Source organism: Poromitra crassiceps, assembly GCF_964638095.1.
Source record: "Poromitra crassiceps genome assembly, chromosome: 29".
Lineage (NCBI taxonomy): Eukaryota > Metazoa > Chordata > Actinopteri > Beryciformes > Melamphaidae > Poromitra > Poromitra crassiceps.
Window position 1 is genome coordinate 11977237 of NC_139641.1, and position 21434 is coordinate 11998670.

General features: G+C 42.2%; 1 protein-coding gene across 1 annotated transcript; it reads left to right on the plus strand.

The window, feature by feature from the left end:
* The first annotated feature begins 12356 nt into the window (after positions 1–12356).
* Positions 12357–19652, plus strand: utp11 (UTP11 small subunit processome component). Its single transcript, XM_083662706.1, has 8 exons — positions 12357–12515; positions 12633–12694; positions 12871–12973; positions 13988–14107; positions 16971–17064; positions 17540–17670; positions 18182–18292; positions 19360–19652. Exons 1-8 carry the CDS (start codon positions 12456–12458, stop codon positions 19441–19443), a joined length of 765 nt encoding a protein of 254 aa, XP_083518832.1. The 5' UTR covers positions 12357–12455; the 3' UTR covers positions 19444–19652.
* The last annotated feature ends 1782 nt before the right edge of the window (positions 19653–21434 follow it).

Below are 21434 nucleotides of genomic sequence, written 5' to 3' on the forward strand. Positions count from 1 at the left end.
CCTTCTTCCACCTGATCATCTGAGTCAGACATCAGTGCCCGGGGCCATTATAACACTTTAGTGTTGACACAAGCGCCACCCCACATGATAAGATAGCATTGTTCTGCTGTTACTGACCAGTATCCAGCTCATAGTCACCACCACAAACTGAAGGGTCTGTTTTCAGCCATGTCAGTTAGAACTCAGACAGGTCCATGCACGGTTCCACCACCAGTATGGGTTTTTGAAGGCAGGTACAGATGTTTTTTGTGTTTGTTATAGGTGATATTTTGTGCTGATATTTGATGTCCTTGAATTTATATAACATCTAGGGACAAACATTGCAAACTAGCTTAGGCTATAAATGTCAGGATATATAACAAAGACTGTTTCCTGTGAAGGCTCTATGTTTATGTATCTGTCCCTATAGAAATAAACTTTTCAATCAATCAATCAATCAATCAATTAACCATTTCCATAACAAAAAAAATCAAAGTGTTTCCCCAAAAATTTGGAATTGGAAATTATGTAAAAAAGTTAAATGACATGACTGACTGATTAAAGGCCACTTTCAGCCAACTGTATTGGCAGACACTCAGTCTAAACCAAGTCCATACACACAACACACACACACACACACACACACACACACGCACGCACGCACGCGCACGCACGCACGCACGCACGCACACACACACACACACACACACACACACACACACACACACACACACACACACACACACACACACACACACACACACACACACACACACACACACACAGGGGCGTCATGCAAACCATGCAATAATTTAGCTTCCCCCCCACTTTTTTTTCTCTCCCAGAAATCTGAGGGTGCAACTGCCCCCTCAGTTTCAATGGGCATGACGCTTCACACACAGCCGCGCTGGAACTATTATTAAGTAGGGGGTGCTGTAAGGAATGGAATCTTGACGCTGCCCGAAGAAAATTTGACGTTTTTTGGACTTTCATGCATATTTAGAAGAATATTTAATCTTAAATTAACAAACAATCAATCAGTTTAATACATGTCCCAGAAGGGCACTTTGGTTCACATCAGGCAGTAGTGGAAATTACAACATCATTACTAATTTGAGAGTAGTAATAAAGGCACACTTCAGAATTGTAATACATTATTACTAGTTTGAAAAGTAATAAAGGCACACTTCAATATTATACAATACATAAACATTTGTTGCAACATTAGGATTATACTGTTGTGATGTCATTATTCAGTATCTTCTCCTTTTCTCACTCACTTTCATGTAAGCACCTGCTCTCCCTTTAGTCGTTTTACACTACAACAGACAGCAACACAGGCATAAACACTGAACTTATTATTATTATTATTATTATGGAAAACCAGATTATGATGAAAATCAAACACTTTTGAAGAGAGAGTGTATGAAATCAGATTAGAGCTGGGAAGCACAAACACTGTTTTTTAATGCATTTTGTTGGTGGTATAAACACAAGACAGCCAAATCCAACAATTCCGAAAATCCCATCTCTTGCCACCAGGGGGTGCTGCAGCACCCTCAGCACCCACCTTCCCACTCCCTTGTTCACACACACACACACACACACACACACACACGCACGCACGCACGCACGCACGCACGCACGCACGAGATAAAGTGCTGTTACACCTGCACTTCTCTCTCTTTCTCCTAAGCTTCAGTCATTAAAAAGATGGCTGATAAAACACTTGTTTTTTTAAGGCAACTGTTCAAAGTGAATGGTCTTAGTGGACTGCTTTGCTTTTTGCATTCGAGGAATTGTGAGAGGAAGCAGCTGTCTGCAAAGTCAACCATCCGAGTCAAATACAACAGATACAAATGAAGAAATAGCACTTTGTAAAAGGCTAACATGGAAAACTAGCTTGTCAGTGAAGCAGCAAGACATTTCCAAGGACGTCACTGGTGAAGAAGTACAATGATAAAAGACAATATGGATGGACAGAGATTTGTAGAGTAATTGCTTCATGGAAAATGACACCGTTTTTCCAGCTTCTCACTGAAAACACATTTTGGATGAAAAACATGAAGCCGTAACTGTAAGTCCAGTTCATCTGCTTTTCATGTACTATGTTTGTGATGATATTGTTCAGGGCGAATGAATGAAGTGGCAACAAAATGCTTTGGCATCAAAAGGTTTTCACTGATCATTTGACTGCAGTGTGTTTTCATCCAACAGTTCCAACATGTTCGATATTGTAACTGTCCCAGAGAGATGTTTCATTGAGAAGTTGATTCATAATTCATATTCATTCTTCCGTCATAAATTCATGGTGATTTGAGTTCATACAGTCATTAAAATGATTAAAATGTAATAAATAAGATGTTATAAATAAGAGATTAAAAAGGGTAAAATTGGTCAAAGTTGTCTAAAATATACTACTTTAAAATAGCCTAATGTTGGGTAAAAACTAAGTGGAGTTCATTTAAGGTTTAATGTGTAATGAGTATAATGAGTCACATGAGTAGAATTTAGTTAAGGGCGTGGCCGTGGCATTTTGGGTCAGAACGAATATGGCTGCTGCAGAGGAAAGATGTACAGCCCCAATCTAAACCATTCTGCACGTGGTTCAAAAGGCGCACACGGTAAATGTCTTTAATTTGGTCTATATTTGTGTAAAAGGTGATTTTGACATTGCATAAACGATGTGATACGATGTAAGCAATTGTATTTGATTTCACCACATTTCAGTTGTTGTACAGTAACATGTTGGATGTATAATTGCTGGAGAGACTTGGAATTGACAGAACCTTTTTTGTTGTTAATTCTTCAGTTTTCACGGTGTCAGCTGACAAAGAGAGAGAGAAATAAAACCTTCAAAAGACATCAGTATGAAGCGTGGCCATCATTTCTAAGAGACATTGAACCAGTGTAGTTACAGATATAGAACAACAGATTATTTGAGATGGATATTTGACTTAAAGGATGAGCTCTTGCAAAAATGAAAGTTCAGCCATTATAAACAACAACAACAACAACATAACATTTTGTCAAATACGTCATTTACACCCCTGTTCTTATAGCTGAAATCTTCACTGCAGCTGTGAGCTGAAAGATTTCAGCTAAAAACAGGGCATAAATAAATGACATCTTTTTAAGTAAACTTATTTTTTATTTTTTTACGTTTGAAAGTTGGTCACCATTCACTTCAGTTGTTTAAGGGCCTGTGTCCACCTAGCGTCTTTTCATCAGCTCCGGCGTCTATTTTCAGTTGTTTCCAATGGGGGGAGAGCGTATGCGGGCGCACACGGACGTCTAGAGAAAGTGCGCAGCGCCCAGCGTCTATTTTCACAGCGCTCCGGCGTTTTTGTGCGCCCGACTCCCCAGCGCTTCCAGCTGAAAATATTTTAACTTTTCAGAAAGACGCTGGTGTCGGGTTCTGCTTTTCTGGCAACTTAATCATATGGAGAAACTATCGCAACAGAGACAGAAAGGCTCAATTGTGCGAGCAGATTGGCTAGCTAGACACTTGATATTTCTGGTGAGTGTTGAGCTAAATCACTGCATGTGTGTTGTTTGCTAATGTTAGCTGTCAGCTGTCAAGCTACTACCGCACTGAACTAACCTTAGTTTCAGACTGCTTCCTTGTATATTGTGCGCTGAGACCAGCGCTCCCCAGCGCACTCCCAGCGTTTAACGTCGGAAAAAGATGCTATGTGGACACAGGCCATAAGAGAACACTGTAACTCTGTTTCCCCGGAAAACTCCACAAATGTTTTGTGGACTAAACGACTTCACACAACCTTGTCATTTTTGGGTGAACTTATCCTTTAAATGTCCAAACACGTGAATTGTGTAGAAAGCAGAGGAGAGAAGTGCTTCTGTTTGGAGAGTGATAATTCCATTAAGGGGCTCTTTGGAGAGAGGTGCAGTAGTCTCAAAGAAAAAAGGGGAACCTAGGCACTCTTATTGTGGAAAAATGAAAAAGCCTTTATTAGAAGTGGCTATGCCGACGCGTTGCGGTCTTCTGACCTTCCTCAGGGCAAATGGAATACTGGTACAAACATTTCACTTATGAAGACAAAGAGTGGAAGTGACATCATAGTCAATGGGTGGAAGTGTCAATGGACAACCCTAGTGGTCAACATGGGTTATACAGGTGAATATGTATCATGAAACACCAATATGTACAATAAAACACCAAGCAAAGTGTGAAAATACAAGATCAAACACCAAATATACAGGTATAGGATTAAAAACAAAATTAAAAACAAAATTAAAAACAAATGTATGGCCATACAAAAATTACAGAAATGGAGAATAATCAATTTCTTCATTTAACCCAGGGGAAACCATGGCATTGAGTTTGAACAACCAAAATGTTTCCCTCTGAAGGAGCAGTTTGAGCCTGTCCCCTCCTCTGCGAGAGCAGTGGACCACTTCCAGAACCAGCACTTTTAAAGAACTGGGGCTGCTGTGCTGGGGATGCTTAGCCATAGGATATTGGTCATTGGCTGTTCTGATGGCATAAACACGCTCTGCGAATCTACGCTTGGTGCGTCCCACATAGAAGCAACCGCGTGAATTGTGTCATCCGCGGTCCTGTGACAACTGGAAGGGTGTGCGATCCTCCATTCTCCACACACCCCAATTAGAAACTCTAATTTGACACTGTGAGGCGTAGTCCTGTCAGGCTGTGAGGAGCTAATGAGAGGACAGACATCTGTCTGTTCACCGTGGGAGAGATGGCCTGACGACTCCCTCACTGGAGGCGGGGCAGGGGACAATTCTGTTTACCTATGGCACAAAACAGCTGTCTGCCGCAGCCTGGCAAAACAAGACAAACGTGTTAATAGGGGCCGTAATAGATTTTCCAAACACTGAGGTGAACGCTGTTAAGCTGTGTTCACACCGAGATATTTATTTTTCTCTCTGTCGCTCGACTGAACCCTTTGGAATCGCTCTGTCGCTCTGTTTAAATCGCTCGTCAACAGGCACAATAATTGACGGACATCTGGGGGCTATAACGTTACGCAATGTCATGATGTTTGTCCACTACGAGCCACCGTAGTTGTTTACAAGCTAAGCCTATCAGCGTAACGCGAGCTCTATACCGGTAGTACAGACTTCACTTCATGTCAGCTGTCAGCCTGTAAATCAGCTGCGGTTTGTTGCCACACAATAAACCAGCGGTTTGTTCCAAGCCAGTGTGATCCTTGACTCACTCTCACACGGCAGCCAATCAGCGTTGAACAGCGAGCGACTGATGCCAGCGTAATTTCGCTCGAGTTGGGATATTTCATCTCGGGCGACGAGCGAATTTCCTCCCTATCGCTCTGTCTCTGTCGCTCGGACGCCCGGCGATTTTTCTCCCGGGCGAATATACGCTCAATCGCTCGTTTGCATTGACTTTGTATGTAAACTCGATGCCAGCGAAAAACTTGAATAGGTCGGTGTGAACGCAGCTTTACAAGTGAGTTAGATGTCAAGTGCTGAATATTCACCATTTGAAGGCAAACAAAAGAACCATTGAATGAAAATGTTTGTGTAGAAATCCAATTAATAAAGTATTTATTTTCCCACTGGTAGTGTAGGTGGAGACTACAATTTGGAGCACGTGCTTTCGTTCCGTTCCGTTCCGTTCCGCACCCCCCTCCCCTCTCCCCTGCTGGTCAGCTTTCACATTTCACATTTCTTCCGCGCTCCGAAACGTTACCAACCGTTACCAAGCACACTTGTCCCCAAATTGACCCCAGTTTCGGAATATTTGACGAGTGTGAACGTTCCGTTCCGTTCCGACAGGAACAGGGAACCCGTGACAGGATCCACTTGAAAAGGTGGTCTGGGGGGATCGCTTTGGCGTGCCCGGGCACGGAACACTTGCGAGTGTGAAAGCCAAACGTTCCGAACCTCAAAGACAACACACGGAGCGAGGATACACTGCAGGCATAGTTGATGACGCAAGTGCACTGTGTAATGTGAAAGCTGACCAGCGGGGGGAGAGAGGGGAGCGGGGGCAATCGTTCCCAGGTGTGGAACGGAACGAAACGAAAGCAATCGTTCCCAGTGAAAAAGCAGTCCCTTTGGTTTGAATTGTAACGTGCTATTTTATACAAATGTACTGTATGATGGGGAGTTGTGGTGCTGTGCCTCTATTACGTTCAATCTAATCAACATAAATGAACGTTATATGCGTATGTCTATAGGCGTCTTATAGGCGTTTATTGCTTATTAAAAAGGATCCCCATTATCTGCCGCCTAGACAACAGCTAGTCTTCCTGGGGTCTAAATATAGTGATAATATAATATAACGCTAGTGATAATAGCCGTGACAGACAAGGAAATCTGTAGTTGTGCAAGCTTACTATGCTAACGTTAGCTACACAAGCCAAAGCTAAGATAGAAACACACTCCATTTACCGCACCGAAACGGGGTCCGCTCACTATGCCGACAACCTGCAATGCGAATGGGGTCCGCTCAACTGTTCCTTTTCCTCTAAATCCGAATCTGTCGAACGGTTTCACTTTCACACTCTTTTTTTGTGACTCTTTAGCTCAGTGCAGCTAGCTAAAGGTAGCTTACGGGCAGCGTACAGGCACAGCTGGCCCAGTCAGAGCCGTGTAGCTTGCTCTAGGCTCAGTCAGCTGTTTGCTTTGAGTGACAGATCAGACGGCCAATCAGAGGGGCGCCTCGCTGGAGCGCCTCATCGGCCAATCAGAGCAGGGCCTTTGCAGCTAAAACCAAGTATACTCAGCTGCAGAGGACAAAAAATCGAGGTGTCTCCAAATCCCAAACAGAATCCATGACCTTATTTTAAAGACCACTGACAAATGTTTTAAAACAGCCCAAAACCACACAATATGGGACCTTTAACTCAAAATCAACTCTCAATAACTGTCAAATAAACTAAAATGAACGCCTGCAAAACAGTATTGTTTTTTTTGGTGGAGTGTCCCTTTAAGTTTAAACTTTACCATTATTTTCATTTAGGCTACAAGAAGTTATATTAACACAATTAGAGAACACAGATCGGACGATTCACTGTTATCTCTCTACAGATAGTCATGGAATGAATTCTGGACAAAATCATACCTAACCAAAAAAAACATGTAATGTGTACTAAATGTGTTGATGATGAAAAACGTTGAGTTGGGGGATGCAGTTTATTGTTTATTGTTTAAAAGGATCCCCATTAGTCTTCACTTTAGTGGAGACTACTCTTCCTGGGGTCCACATCAACATACAATCATCCACAAATAACAATTAGTCGCTGTACAAGAGAAGTTGACAGCAGGTCAGTATACATAATACTCAAATAGCAGATCAGTTAATCAATTAATGAAAAAGGTGAGGTCATAAACAGAAGAAGTTGACAGCAGGTCAGATACATAACACTCAAATAGCAGATTAGTTAATCAAATTAATTTAAAAAGTGAGGTCATAAACAAAATGAGTCACTCAAATAGCAGGTCCGTTAATCAAGGAAGGTTATGTCGGACCTAATCTGAGTTCTCGACTCAAGACAGCTTCTCTTAGCTTATTTTTTAAAAGTGAACTTATTAGAGAGCACAGTGAGATCAGTGAGATTCAGTGATAATCATCCGGAGGACCTCTTTCCTGGCCTGGTAGTTAGAGAATTTTAGCAAAATGCTTGGACCATCTGTGAAAAAATTTACTACCAATAGCTTTCTTCACCAATGTGTTCTTATACTGTAGGTGTCTAGAATCACCTCTCAATTAGTGCAAACCCAAATCCTCGTGGAAAATACCGTTGATTATACACTGTGCTTTACATAACAATAACCAATATACCAATATCATATGGTCAGGGAGACATTTTTACTCAAAAATAATGTTTGGAATGGATTCAGCACCCATGAAAACCCCTAGTTAGACACCCCACAAGTTCATTTTAGACTTTTAATTTTTATCATATTTTTCACCCAAGCCTTAATAACTTTGATTGGCTCTCCAGGATTTTCCACGAGGATTTGGGTTTGCACTAATTGAGAGGTGATTCTAGACACCTATAAGAACACATTGGTGAAGAAAGCTATTGGTAGTACATTTTTTCACAGATGGTCCAAGCATTTTGCTAAAATTCTCTAACTATGGGGGCACTTGGTGCCAGCAGCGCTGGTCTGCTGCAGAGAGGGAGTGAGGCGAGCAGCATGGTCGGGGGAGACATACCAAAGCCCTGAGCTCAGGCTGCTGAGTGCAGCAGTCTTATGTCAGCACTGTTCTCTTTACAGGCTCCTATTAGAAAACCAAACGGCCGTGTGCATCTGCTGCCTCCTCCCCCACTGCTGCTGACCCCCTCCACAAACCCAGCGCCTCTTGTCCTCCTGCTCTTGCATCAGCTTGTTACAAGCAGTGTCGGGCAAGTTACTTTCAAAATGTAATATACTACATATTACTAGTTACTTTCATTGTAAAGTAATAAGTTACTTTACAATATTACTGTCTGTGTAGAGTAACTTGTTACTTATGACACTACTTTTGCATTACTTTGACCAAAACAACAGCAGCAGCAGAATGACATCGCCACCCCGGGACCATCGCGAAAAATAATTTAAACCGTCTTCAAGTCAGTGTAAACAATCCAAAATTCTAAATGTTATTATTTTCCTTTGTTATTGTCATCTATTGTGGTTATTTGCATAAAAACACAGTTTGATTAGGAAATTATTGTATCTTTTCTTTTTTTATATGTGCTTTGATTAAAAAAAAAAACTCAATTTGTAACTTGAGTTACTTGACAAAGTAACTGGTATAATATTACTGAAATCCTATAAGTAATAAGTTATATTACTGAGTTACTGCTAAAAGTAATATAGTACATGTAATATGTTACTTTTGTAATGAGTTACCCCCAACACTGCTTGTTACAAGCCTCTGATTTCCAAAGTGGTATTTAGCCCGGCCGCGGCGCACCGGGCGCTTCGCTCGTAATGATAAATACTCCCATGAATTAAACAGCCAGGAGCCCAGTAAGTCAGAGCGCAGACATATTTAACCCGTAAATCCCGTCTGTGTTTACCTAGTTAAACGCACGTTAAGAGGCCGGGCGAACGGATCGGGTCGGGCCTTGGGCTGAAAAACCTTCATATAGGAATCAGGGTCAATTAGGCGTCAGACTGATAAACAAAGCCGGTGACATAATGTGCAAAACGATTCCATTCAGAAGTCTCGTCGCCACCCGGCAGAACTTTCTGCATGCCGGGCAAATCTCACACATATAAAAGAAATTCTTTGCGGTCGGTGAGGGGAATGGCTGTTTAGTGGAATATCACTGTTCCTCCTTTTGGCTTTTTCTCACAGCCACAAAGAGTGAAGAGTCTGGATGAGATTAAGGGGCTGGTGGCACTGCGGGTTTGTCCTTGTCTCTCCTTTCCTCAAAATATCATGTCAGGAAGTGGATTGAGTCTTTTCCCCCCCGGAGTAGGCCGGGTGATGACCCCCTCATCTCCCCGGTTCCCACAGCACTTTGCCCCCAAGGGAGCAGGAAGGTGGGTGCTGAGGGTGCTGCAGCACCCCCTGGTGGCAAGAGATGGGATTTTCGAAATTGTTGGATTTGGCTGTCTTGTGTTTATAACAGCAACAAAATGCATTAAAAAACAGTTTGTGCTTCCCAGCTCTAATCTCATTTCATACGCTCTCTCTTCAAAAGTGTTTGATTTTCATCATAATCTGGTTTTCCATAATAATAATAATAATAAGTTCAGTGTTTATGCCTGTGTTGCCGTCTGTTGTAGTGTAAAACGACTAAAGGGAGAGCAGGTGCTTACATGAAAGTGAGTGAGAAAAGGAGAAGATACTGAATAATGACATCACAACAGTATAATCCGAATGTTAATTTAAAATTAAATATTCTTCTAAATATATGGATGAAAGTCCAGAAAACTTCAAATTTTCTTTACCGAAATCCTTCAGATCTATCTATTTCTTTGCATGCAAGCTGAAGCATAGCCCATTAGTTCTACCTGTAGGCTACACACACAACAGGATGGTTGAATGGGTGGGGTGTATGTTATTTCCTATTTGTGTCTTTGTGCACATTTTACAATATTGTGGACTTTCCCTCCAGATGTCTTAATTTCAAACAGTGGCGATTTAAGATGTAATAAAATAGAGGAATGAACTTGAATATGCTTCAAAATACAGTGTGCGTGCAGGAACTCATGGATGTAAACGGTAGATCAACAGTTTCATCTCTGTTAGGTTTATTTTTCTAGACATAAATCAAAAGAGGGGCCTGGACCCTGGGCGGAAACATGCAGTAAAACTCCATGTTTGAAAAACAACTTGTTACTCATTAGTGTTAACCAGGCCTTCCGTCCTCTCACCTGACAGTCCCCGACGCAGCACGTCGGTTAAATATGTCATGTCTAGTCCTGAACAGTCTAGTGCTCGAGTGACATCACTGATGATGTCATAGATGTGATGATGTCATAGACATTGTGACATCATCAGTGGGACAATTGAAACAGAGAAACAAACAGACAAACAGAGCCCACATACTATATACCATGCAAAATTTCAGCCCAATCCGAACTGGGCTGTGGGCATGAGGTGTTTTCCATGTGATGAATGTGTGATTGCCCAATATAGGTCTGTATTGACATTATTCATGTAACCGACATCTCCTTTTTGAGCTGTATGTGTGTGACTGTCTTGTATTATGTGAAGAAAAGTAATACATTTTCATTATAAAAACAAACAACATGCTCATAAGTCAGTAGCACGTGATGACCTTCACTTGTGGGTTTTTTGCTCTTACACAATTTGAGAAATGGGGGCACTTACATTGGCATGAAAGCACAAGTTGCACAATTATGATTAAATCCATTGTCCTTGCAAATTGCCATTTTTGTGGTCTTGAATATTATAGCCAATTAATTTTTGACAGGCCTATGGACACGAGTTGCATGCCTTTATAAACATAAGATGAAACTTTTGATTGATTGAAAAATGTGGTAATTCACTTAAAGGATGGGTTTTCCGTGGGGAATATGAATATATATTAAATCTCACGCCCCTAAGGTTTTCGAATCCGTTGAAATTTTTGAAATTGGATATTCACTGCCAGAGATATCAAGCATCTCTCACATATTTTTTGGGCCAGCCGACGCGTTTCGCGTCATCTGGCCTAAGTCCGCCTTGCGGAAGTCGTGCACCTATGAACTACAACTGTTGTTGGCCATGGTCCCGCCTCTAGAGGTCCTCCACGCCCCTTCAGAGGCCTTGACCAAAACAAAAACGCAGCCATCTTGTCAACCGCCTAGCCTGCTGTAGCTAATATTAGCTTCCCATAGTTCCTTGCAAAGAGACCATTATCTCGGGAACGGAAGCACTAATCGACACGGGACTGGCGGCATTGGAAAGCTCGTCAAATTTTACATCTAGTAGTAGGTGGGTTGAAGTAACGAAATCAACGCTGAGCAATGTACCCGTTTTTACACATTTTTACAGAAAATAGTTACAACATCAGATGCGCGTAACTCCTACGAAAATGCCTTAAAATGCATGAAATTTTTTTTATGAAGACATCTCCCGACATATATACTACCGTTTACATTTGGTGCAATTTGGAGGCAATTGATTTTCGATTTATTTTCGATTTATTTCTTCTTCTCTCCATGTCTTCTCTCCATGTCTTCTTCTTCTTTGAGTTTTATGGCGGTTGGCAAACATATATGTGCATTACCGCCACCTACTGGAGTTTGATATCAGCCAAACGCCTGAGGGGTGGGCATGGAAACGAAGGCCACGCGAGCCCAGTGCATTGTGGGAAATGTAGTATTTCGAGTCCCCGCACCCCCCCCCCCCACCACCCCCCCCCCCCCCCACACACAGAGTGGATTTCTGGTGATATCTCAGGCTGTAAACAACCAATTTCAAAAATTTCAACGGATTCTAAAACCTTAGGGGCGTGAGATTTAATATATATTCATATTCCCCACGGAAAACCCGGCCTTTAATCAATTGTTTTAATCTCATTATTAATCTCTCTGTGATGTATTAATTTAATATTTTTGCCACGATTCTACAGTCAGTGGTTCATAGAGTATCTATTCCCCAGCCCCACTCATTCTCCATAAACTGCAGGTAGGTGATTTTAAATATGTGTACAACAGTGCCACCTGCTGTTATTTATGCTCTTCTACAACATGCAGAAAGAAATGCACATTTACGGGTTCTATTATGGAGAAAATACCTCGGAAATTATGCTTGGATTTAGTTTGAAATAACAACGTTTTTTTTTCTTCTATGTTATGTCTGACAGGCTTATGATGCATGTAACTGCTGCGGTGTCTTCAGTAGATGTGGACGATATGTTGCGAATCTGCGGGCAGGAAATGCAACGACACCCACGTTTCTAGTCAGGAAGTAGTCAGGAAGCATTTTTTGTTGTGGTGCCGTGGTCACTAAAACCCTATTTATGTGACTAAACTTCACTATCTTACATGTATTAGACTCGAAACCTTTCTCAGTCATGTCTTCGTTCAGGAAAGCGCTGAAATCCCGACAGAAAAACCACCATGAAAGATCTCAGGTGAGGGTTTTGACTTGTTTTGTTTGGCTAGCTCGTTAGCTTAGCTGAAGTCACTACATAGCGTTAACTCGAAGCTAACGCAAAGCTAACCGTGTTATCACTTTTTTTCCTCGACAGCCTGGTTTCAGGAAGAATTTGGGATTGCTGGAGAAGAAGAAGGACTACAAACTGCGTGCAGAGTGAGTAGCAGAACACAGTAGATTCGTGTCCAGTAGCGTTACACGTGTCGTCATGTTTTGGTTTGCGTCTGTAGAGACTGAATCCAAAATCACAGCGAACGTGAGAGGCAAAGATCTGTCAAAATATGGTTGAGGGTTTACTGAGTTTATGTTGTCATTATTGTTCTGTTTTATAGTGATTACCACAAGAAGCAAAACACTCTTGCTGCCCTGCGCAAGAAAGCTCTGGACAAGAACCCAGATGAGTTCTATCATAACATGATCAGCTCTGAGCTGCAGGTAAGATCTGAGCAGCGTCAACAACCGAACAACATCATGGACATCATTTCAATGTCAAACGAGGGGAGAAAATGTATTTAACCATATATACCACATACATGTACTTAAAGTCGAGCTGAACCCAAAAATGACTTTTCTTTTCTTTTAGCTCAAATACCTGGGTATGCAGTGCACCTATTTAATAATGTATGCCAAAAAAAATCACAACAATCTAATTTCTTTCGTTTTTCACACTTTTTCACATCAAACGTTCATTTTTCAAGATTTCATTGATAACAGAATTTTGTTGACGTCACCGGCTAGTACTATCAAATTTCTACCCCATTTCAACCAATCATATCACGACATGCAGCTGTCAATCAGATCTTCATTTCAGGATCATTTTCTCTTCCAAATGAAGTAGAAAATGGCGCCTAGTGCCTGTCATCCGGCAGAATTCCTATCCCATAAACTAACTACTAACTTGGCCAATTGTTAGAAACATGAGCAAAAAACAAAAACTATAATCTCTAAGAATGCAAAGAAATGTAACTGGCTCGTTAAAACGCGCATTCCAGGGATATCGTATTTACAGCAGCGATAATGGCGCGCGCATCCGAGAGCTTGGTTGTCAGGGGTTGCACTTCGGAGATTCCAGGCCGACGTGCTGCACTCTCCGCTCGGCAACACGAAGGCAGCTGGCTGCCTGCGGCTCGCTGAGCTCCACTCCTCCCGTCAAAAGGCTCTTCCCGAGGGGAGCGCCACAACAACACACTGAATCCCACTCGATTTGGAGGCGGAACACGCCAGGATTGGCCAAAGCCCACTCCAGTCCCCAGAATTGTCAAATAAAATCATCGACATGATACTATGACCCGCCTCTCAACCTGTCATCTTAGACAAACTATGTTTTCAGTCTGAAACGGACTATGCACGTGACGAACGGGTTCAGTTCGACTTTAATGTAGACATGTATGGATTAATTCGGTCTCTCAACTGTTCACGTTTTTACATGTTTCCCTTATTCTGTGGCAGGATGGCGTCCATGTAGCAAAAAAGGCTAAAGGGGAGGCTGAGGTAACAGATGAGCAGAGGAAGGTGATGAGGACACAGGATATCAAATATGTGGAGATGAAGAGGGTTGCTGAAACCAAGGTAAGATCCTTTTCGAGATAGAGTATGCCTTGAGAGCCTTCTGCACCTGACTGGCTTAGCTTACCGTATGTATTGTCATTGAAATTTTGTTGTGAACACAATAACAATCAACTTCATTATGTTCCTTGATAGCTGGCACATAAGAGTACAAAATGTATTAGCCCCATAACGTGACGCTGCTACTGTACTCCGATATTCCCGTACAGCAGTCAGCGTCACGCAGCGTTTCGATTCGTCAATGGGTGGGAAACGCTGTTAAAAAAGCTCTCCTACCCGTATCTGATTGCAGATCCGAAGATATGATAGTAACCCTAGTAAAGCCAGTAATTTGCCCGGCGCTGTTAAAATGATACTGCTGTGTGAAACAACCGTTTAGAAGCAGTCTTTCCACAGCCTGCGCTGAATTTATAGCAGGGTGTGTTTGATCTCACTATCATGGTGCACCGCTTGCACGCGGCGAGCAAACGACACATGCAGTCACACGGAGACGGCGGCTGTCAGTGATCAACGCAAATCCAGCGCACATGGGAAGCAAAACATGTCATGAAATACTCAAACTCCCGAGGTTCCTGTCGGCACTAGGAAGCTTCTCCTGTCCTCAATATGGCACAGGCCGATGTCCATGAAGTCAAATAATTTGTAATATTATTGGACAATTTGCACCGGATAACTGAGAAATCTGGTAAAGGGTTAGGTTAAAGACACAAGAGCTCTGTAATCAGTCTCCAAAAGTACAGACATGGGAGTGTCTGTCTACTACATTAACCCATTGATGCCTGATGCAGCATTTGTGTGTGTATCCCTTTAAGACCGCGTCACACGGTTCGCGGCCTTAAAGGGATACACACACAAATGAGGGGTATACACGCAAATGCTGCATCAGGTATCAATGGGTTAAGACGTCACCACACCAAAAATGTACCATGCGTCATAATATGCAAGTTCCGCAATTGACGTGCTCGAACAATAACAATACAGCATGGCTGCAAGAGCGAAGAAAAAAGTTGCATCTGGATCAGAGTTGAGAAAACTTTGGATCTGATCTCAGTTTGGATCTGATCTCAGTTTGGATCTGATCTCAGTTTTGGGCTGAACGCTGCTCTCAAGAGTGCAATTTGAGCAGAATGTCCACAATACGGTAAGTGTCCTGTCCCACAGGAAAAGACACAGTATTTGCCCACAATGTGATGGACATCAATTTTGGACAGGACTAGTTTTACCTAAGGTTATTTTAACACATTCACTGCCAGCCATTTTTTTTTTTACTGTAGGTAGCTTCTGCCAAGCCGTTTTTTGAGGATTCTGGCTTATTTTACAAGAGCCGAGGATAATTTTCTGCTTGGACTTTGTGAACACGAAGTTCACAAAAGTACTAATAGAATGTGTGCTTTCTCTGTCTAAAAGAGTTAGTTTGTAGAGTTAGTAGTTATGTAGATATTAGCCGTTGAGTACAGCATGGTTTCAGTGTCTGAGACAGGAAGCTGAGATAATCGCAGTTTTGTGAAATTCAATCAAACAGGCAGAACAGTCACTTTAACCATTTATTTTTGGCATCAGTGAGAGATCAGACATCTGAACAATATAGTTCTGAACACCCTCTCCCTTAAACTCCTCCCTCCGTGGGCGTGTCTGGTGGCGTTTGTCACAAGCCAGTTTCTCCTGCCTGTTTGAGCAGTGAGCAGCCTCCCTCTCTGGCGGCCCCTCGTCGGCGAGTGTGGCGAGTGTGGACTGTGGATGGGACTCAATCGTTTCTTGGATTTTCGGTTGAGAGCTTTGATGAAGCTTTGTGCGATTCTAGGCTTTATGCTGCCCACCCAATCTATTTTTGGAACCCCCCACCCTTGTGCGCCCGTGTGCAGCAGCGTGAAAGCGTTTTCGCCTACAGTAGGCTATGAGAATGAGGCTCGTTCGTTTCTGGGTTTTCGGAATGCGTGCGATTCTGGCCTTTCTGCGGGTGTTTCAAAGTGTGTTTCACCCATAATATATTATGCAAATTTGCAATCCCCCACGCCAGCACCGCTCTCCGCTCTCGGTGTGCTGCTCTGCTGGCGCGGCCGCTCTCGGCGAGTCTGGTGACTGATGACTGTAAAATCGCCAAGCCATTTCCTTGAGAATGGCTTTCTCCCGCGGCTGTTTTTGGTTGGCATTCTCTCTGTCGGGAGAGCACTGTCGCCACTTAGTTGGTCGGTAAAATAGATTATACTAATTCAATACTTCCAATATTTTTATAGGAGACGTGGGGGACATTGATCCACGTAGCACCGTCAAAAAAAAAAAAACATTTTTTTTGACGAGTCAACTCGTCGTTGGCAGTGAACGTGTTAACTGGACCTCTATAAAAAAAATAACCAACATGGCAGATTCAGATGGGGCTAAATGCTCCAATAGTGATTATTACTCCACCCGTAATTCTAATCCTGTCCAAATGAAGCTATTTTTATTTTATAATTCAATATAATTGTTTATCGTCTTTCAGTGGAATCATATCGTGATGATATAAAGATATATTTCTATTTTTATAATTGTGACACATTTCTGACCCACATGTCTAAATTGATGATTACTTAAAAATGGATAAAATGAGGTATGATAGGAATATTATTTGAAAATGTCTTGTTTTGTTTGACATCACACCTATAACATTACCATTCGGTTCAATGAGATGAACATTCATTTGATCATTTGATGTGATTTTTGCATACATGAACCCTATCGTGATGTGTTTGGTATCAAGACAAATCCGTATGATTATCATGATATTAATTTTTCATTATAATTAATATAATAATATAATAATAATATTAATTTTTCATATCAGCGAGCCCTACCTCAGCTAATCTCTCTACATAATGTTTGCTTTCAGAAAATTGAGAGGCTGAAAGCGGAGCTGCATCTCCTGGACGCTGACAGCAAACAGAAAAACAGTCACACATTTTTTGTGGATTCCAAGAAGCAAGGTACAGTAATGCTGGTGTAAATCTAAATGTTTGATAAATAAAACATATACATTTGAAGATGTGTAATTCGCTTTTGGTTTTCAAAAAAATGGTTTCTGAAGCTATTTTTGAGCGTTATAAGTGTGAATACATTTTCTGATGCCGTTTAATTTTTTTCTTTTCTTTCTGTGTTGTAAACATTGACTGTTGCAAATTACTTTTCTGTTGTTGTTTTTCTTTCATTTTGGATGAGAGCTTAATTGAGTAGAAATTAGGTCAGGCATAATATAAGCATTTTGCTTCTGCCTGAGCCTGTTCAGTCTCTGGTTGATTTGACTTTGTTTATACTGTGATTTTGTTATTTATAATGACTGAATAAAAAATTACAAAAAAAAAATACAAAAATTAATAATAAAACCTCACTGTCGATTGGTGTTCATTGATGTGCAGTGGCGCTGTCCTTTACCTGAGAACTTGTGTCTCTGTGTCCCTCCAGTGCGGTCGTTCGACCTGGCGAGCCAACTGAACACAGCACCTGAGCTTGTGGACAGAGTTTACAACAGGCCCACTCTGCAAACGCTGGAGACGAAGAGCATCCAGGGGGCGCTAGAGCCTCGCACTATACAGGTTCGGACTCGGATATAGACCAACCCCTTTTTTGTTCAATGAGTAGCTTGAGCTTCTGTAAGCCTCCTTCACTATGGGGGCTCAAAAGTCGCTCGTCCCGTTCGCGACTCTTCTCGTCCCTGGCACCTCAATGGTGGAACGAGCTTCCACCTTCGGACACAACTGCCGATCTTTCGGAAAAGACTAAAGACACACCTTTTCAGGCTCCATCTGGGCCCTTCTTGAACGAACTTCTTTCTCTCTTAAAAACAAAAAAAAACTTCTAAACTAACCTAAGCTAAACTTGTACCACTATTCCTTCAGAAGTTGTAGGTGTCATAGACTGTGTTGCATAGTTGATTGCTCTATTGCTGACAAAAATGTGTTATTGTAAGTCGCTTTGGATAAAAGCGTCTGCCAAATGACGTAATGTAATGCAATGATGTCTAAATGGCCAAATCCGAGTGGAAAAATGTGTTCTGGGGCTGCCAAGTTTGATTTCTCCACTGTGTCCTTTCATCCGACCCCGTAGAAGTTGGCCAGGCAGAGGAAGCACCGGTATACGATCCTGTCCCAGAGGATCGACAGGGAGAAGAAGCTGTTTGTCATCAGCCAGAAGATCCAGACCCGCAAAGACCTACAGGTGAGGAGGAGGAGGAGGAGGAGGTGGTCCTTGCCCCACCCACTATAAACAATTTCATTTTTAACTAGCATTCCTTTAAATCAGCCTCTTGTCCACGGTCTCAGTAGTGCTTATTGTTTGCCTATGTGCAAACAATCTTTAATTTATTTATTTATTTATTAAAGCAGCTACGAGCAAGATTTTCGATTGTTATTAAACAGTCTAAATTTAATATCGATGCATCACATCTTACCTCTAATAGTAGACGAGACCAACGCAGAGTAGTCTCGCTTGAACCCCGAGTGAATCGGCCAGTGTTGTCTTAACGATTAGTCTGTCTGCGGCCGGGGCAGATCAGGAAGTGAAATGAAACGGTTTGCGGCAGCCACTTCGGCCATAACCACAAAATAACAAAATTACTTCCAAGCAAACTGTTAGAATATAACGAGAGGTGTTCGCAAGAGTAGCAAGCCCCTGGATGTAGCGAGCATGGCGTTCTCCTTGTTTATGGTCTGTTGCTAGGCAGAGCGAAACGGTTGAAGGCAGGCAGCTGCCGTAAACCGTTTCGTTTCACTTCCGGGTTTATCCGGCCCGCCGGAAGACGGATAGAGAGAGAGAGCCTGGTGACGCGAGGTTAGTAGACAGACACAGACTCTATAATCATCAAGAGAGCAATCTCCGATTCACACGGCTTTGGTCTCAGCTACTATTATAGGTAAGATGTGACGCATCAATATTACATTTAGACTGTGTAATAACAATCGAAAATCTTGCTCGTAGCTGCTTTAATTAATTAATTAATTAACTTATTATTTTAACTCCCTAGCCTTTTTTCAAGCTAAAGGAGTATCGAAACATGACTCTCTTTGCCTTTCCTGTTCATTTACATTTTGTGGCTGGGATAAAAGCTGGAGGATGCAATGAAAACTTGTGATATCATCAGAGGGGGTGATGTGTTGTGTCCTGATAGCGGATCGTTTGCATCAGAGGTGCAACTTGCCATCCATGCACTATGTCTTATTAGCTGGGAAGCCTTGCTGTCATGAAATGCTTAGTAAGTCTTGTGTGTTTCCCTTTGTGCCCTCTAGGACAAAAACAAGAAGGTGAAGGTGAAGAAGGAGACACCCAACGCTGCAGCCATCTATAAGTTTGAGGCGAAGAGGAAACGTTAAGAAGGTCTTCCTGTTAGGAAGAAATCACCACCTCTGCCAGCCTGACACCTGCCAAACAGTGGACCCTTAGACCATGGGACAGAGTGGACTGTATGTGACTCTTCATAAATAATTAATTAATTTAATTAATTTAATTAATTCAGTGTTTTGTACATATTTACCAAAGGACTTGGTTTAGTTTCTTTCAAATAAATGTTATCAGAAGAAAATCTGAATAGTTGTGATTTCTTCTTCTTACTGGTTACTTTAGGTTGACTTATTTTGGGTCAATAGTTTTGAATCTAGGATGTCAGTGTGCGGAGGGGTTCGTGCCTCATCATCATCATGTGCCTTAGCAAATTGAGCCACCATCAGATTGCTCCAGTAGTTTGTGTTTTGTTTTTGTACCAGTAGGTGGCACTAGTGTTCCTTATGACACAAATCTGAATAAATAATTATTTGTTGACTGAAGATATTGGGAAATAAGTACAGTAGATCAAGCTGGGTTAGAGGGGTTACTTACCCACTGGACTTTCAGAGTTGAAGTGTGTGTGTGTGTGTGTGTTCACCAGTTTTGGGGGTAACTCATTACAAAAGTAACATTACATGTAATATGTTACTTTTAGCAGTAACATAGTAATATAACATTACTTTTAGGATATCAGTAATATTATACCAGTTACTTTGTCAAGTAACTCAAGTTACAAATTGAGTTAAAACATTTTTTTAATCAAGGCACATATTTAAATAAAGATACAATCATTTCCTAATCAAACTGTCTGTTTTTATGCAAATAACCACTACAGATGACAACAACAAAGGAAAAGAATAACATTTAGAATTTTGCACTGTTTAAACTGACTTCAAGGCGGTTGAAATTATTTTTCGGGATGGTTCCGGGGCGGCGATGTCATTCTGCTGCTGCTGTTGTTTTGGTGAAAGTAATGCAAAAGTAGTGTAAGAAGTTACTCTACGCAGACAGTAATATTGTAAAGTAACTTATTACTTTCAAATGAAAGTAACTAGTAATATGTAATATATTACATTTTGAAAGTAACTTGCCCAACACTGGTGGTCACTGGTATTACAGTACTACACGTCCATTTAAGGCAACTTGTCAATTCACAGAAAGAAGTGTACATGTCCCACATCCAACTTTGCAGCAGTCTATCTTCAGATCTTCTCCCAGCCATTCATTCCTTATGGTGCTGTCCTGCTTCATCACTCTGTATGTGGTCGTGAGCGTGTAGTAAGTACTAACAAAGTCTATATGCGGCAAGTTCCTCCTGCAGCCTCTATAGTGAGGAGGAGTAGTCGTCTAGGCCGGCCGGGTGCCCAGCAGCAGCACATCACAGTGAAGCTGGAGCTTGATTGATCACTGGTGGTGGCAGCCGCTTCATAAACAGGTCCCATCCATCAGTCTCTCCTGGGAGCCACTGGAGGCGGAGGAGAGAGAGAGGGAGCACGGGCGGAAATGTCACCCAGGCACAGTGAGAGGAGGAGGAGAGGGGACCAGAGGCCTTGGCCCAAACACTGCTGACCAGGGTAAAGGTGGGCCAACTGTGCTCAGGACGGGGGCCAAAACCAGGAAGAGTGATGGTGAGGTGTCGACTTGGGACGGGTTCCCCCCCTCATTAAAACTGAATGGAGCGACCCGCAGTCAAAAGGCCCGAGTCTACGAGGAATATAAATCATTCTGCGATCACTTTCCTAAACTACAGTAGAACTGTCCCCAGGCTATATCAGCGTTGATGGTGTAAATAAACATACAAATATCTACATGCGTTTAAAGTCGAGGTGAACCCGTTCGTCACGTGCGTCCGAGCCCGTTTCAGACTGAAAACAAATTGAGAGGCGGACCATATACGGTGTCGAGGATTTGATTTGACAATTCTGTCGACTGGCTTTAGCATCGGCCAATCATGGCGTGTTCCTCCACCCCCAAATCGGGTGGGATTCAGCGTGTTGTCGTGCTACGCGAGTGGGATCCGCGGAGCGCCAGGCAGCCACCG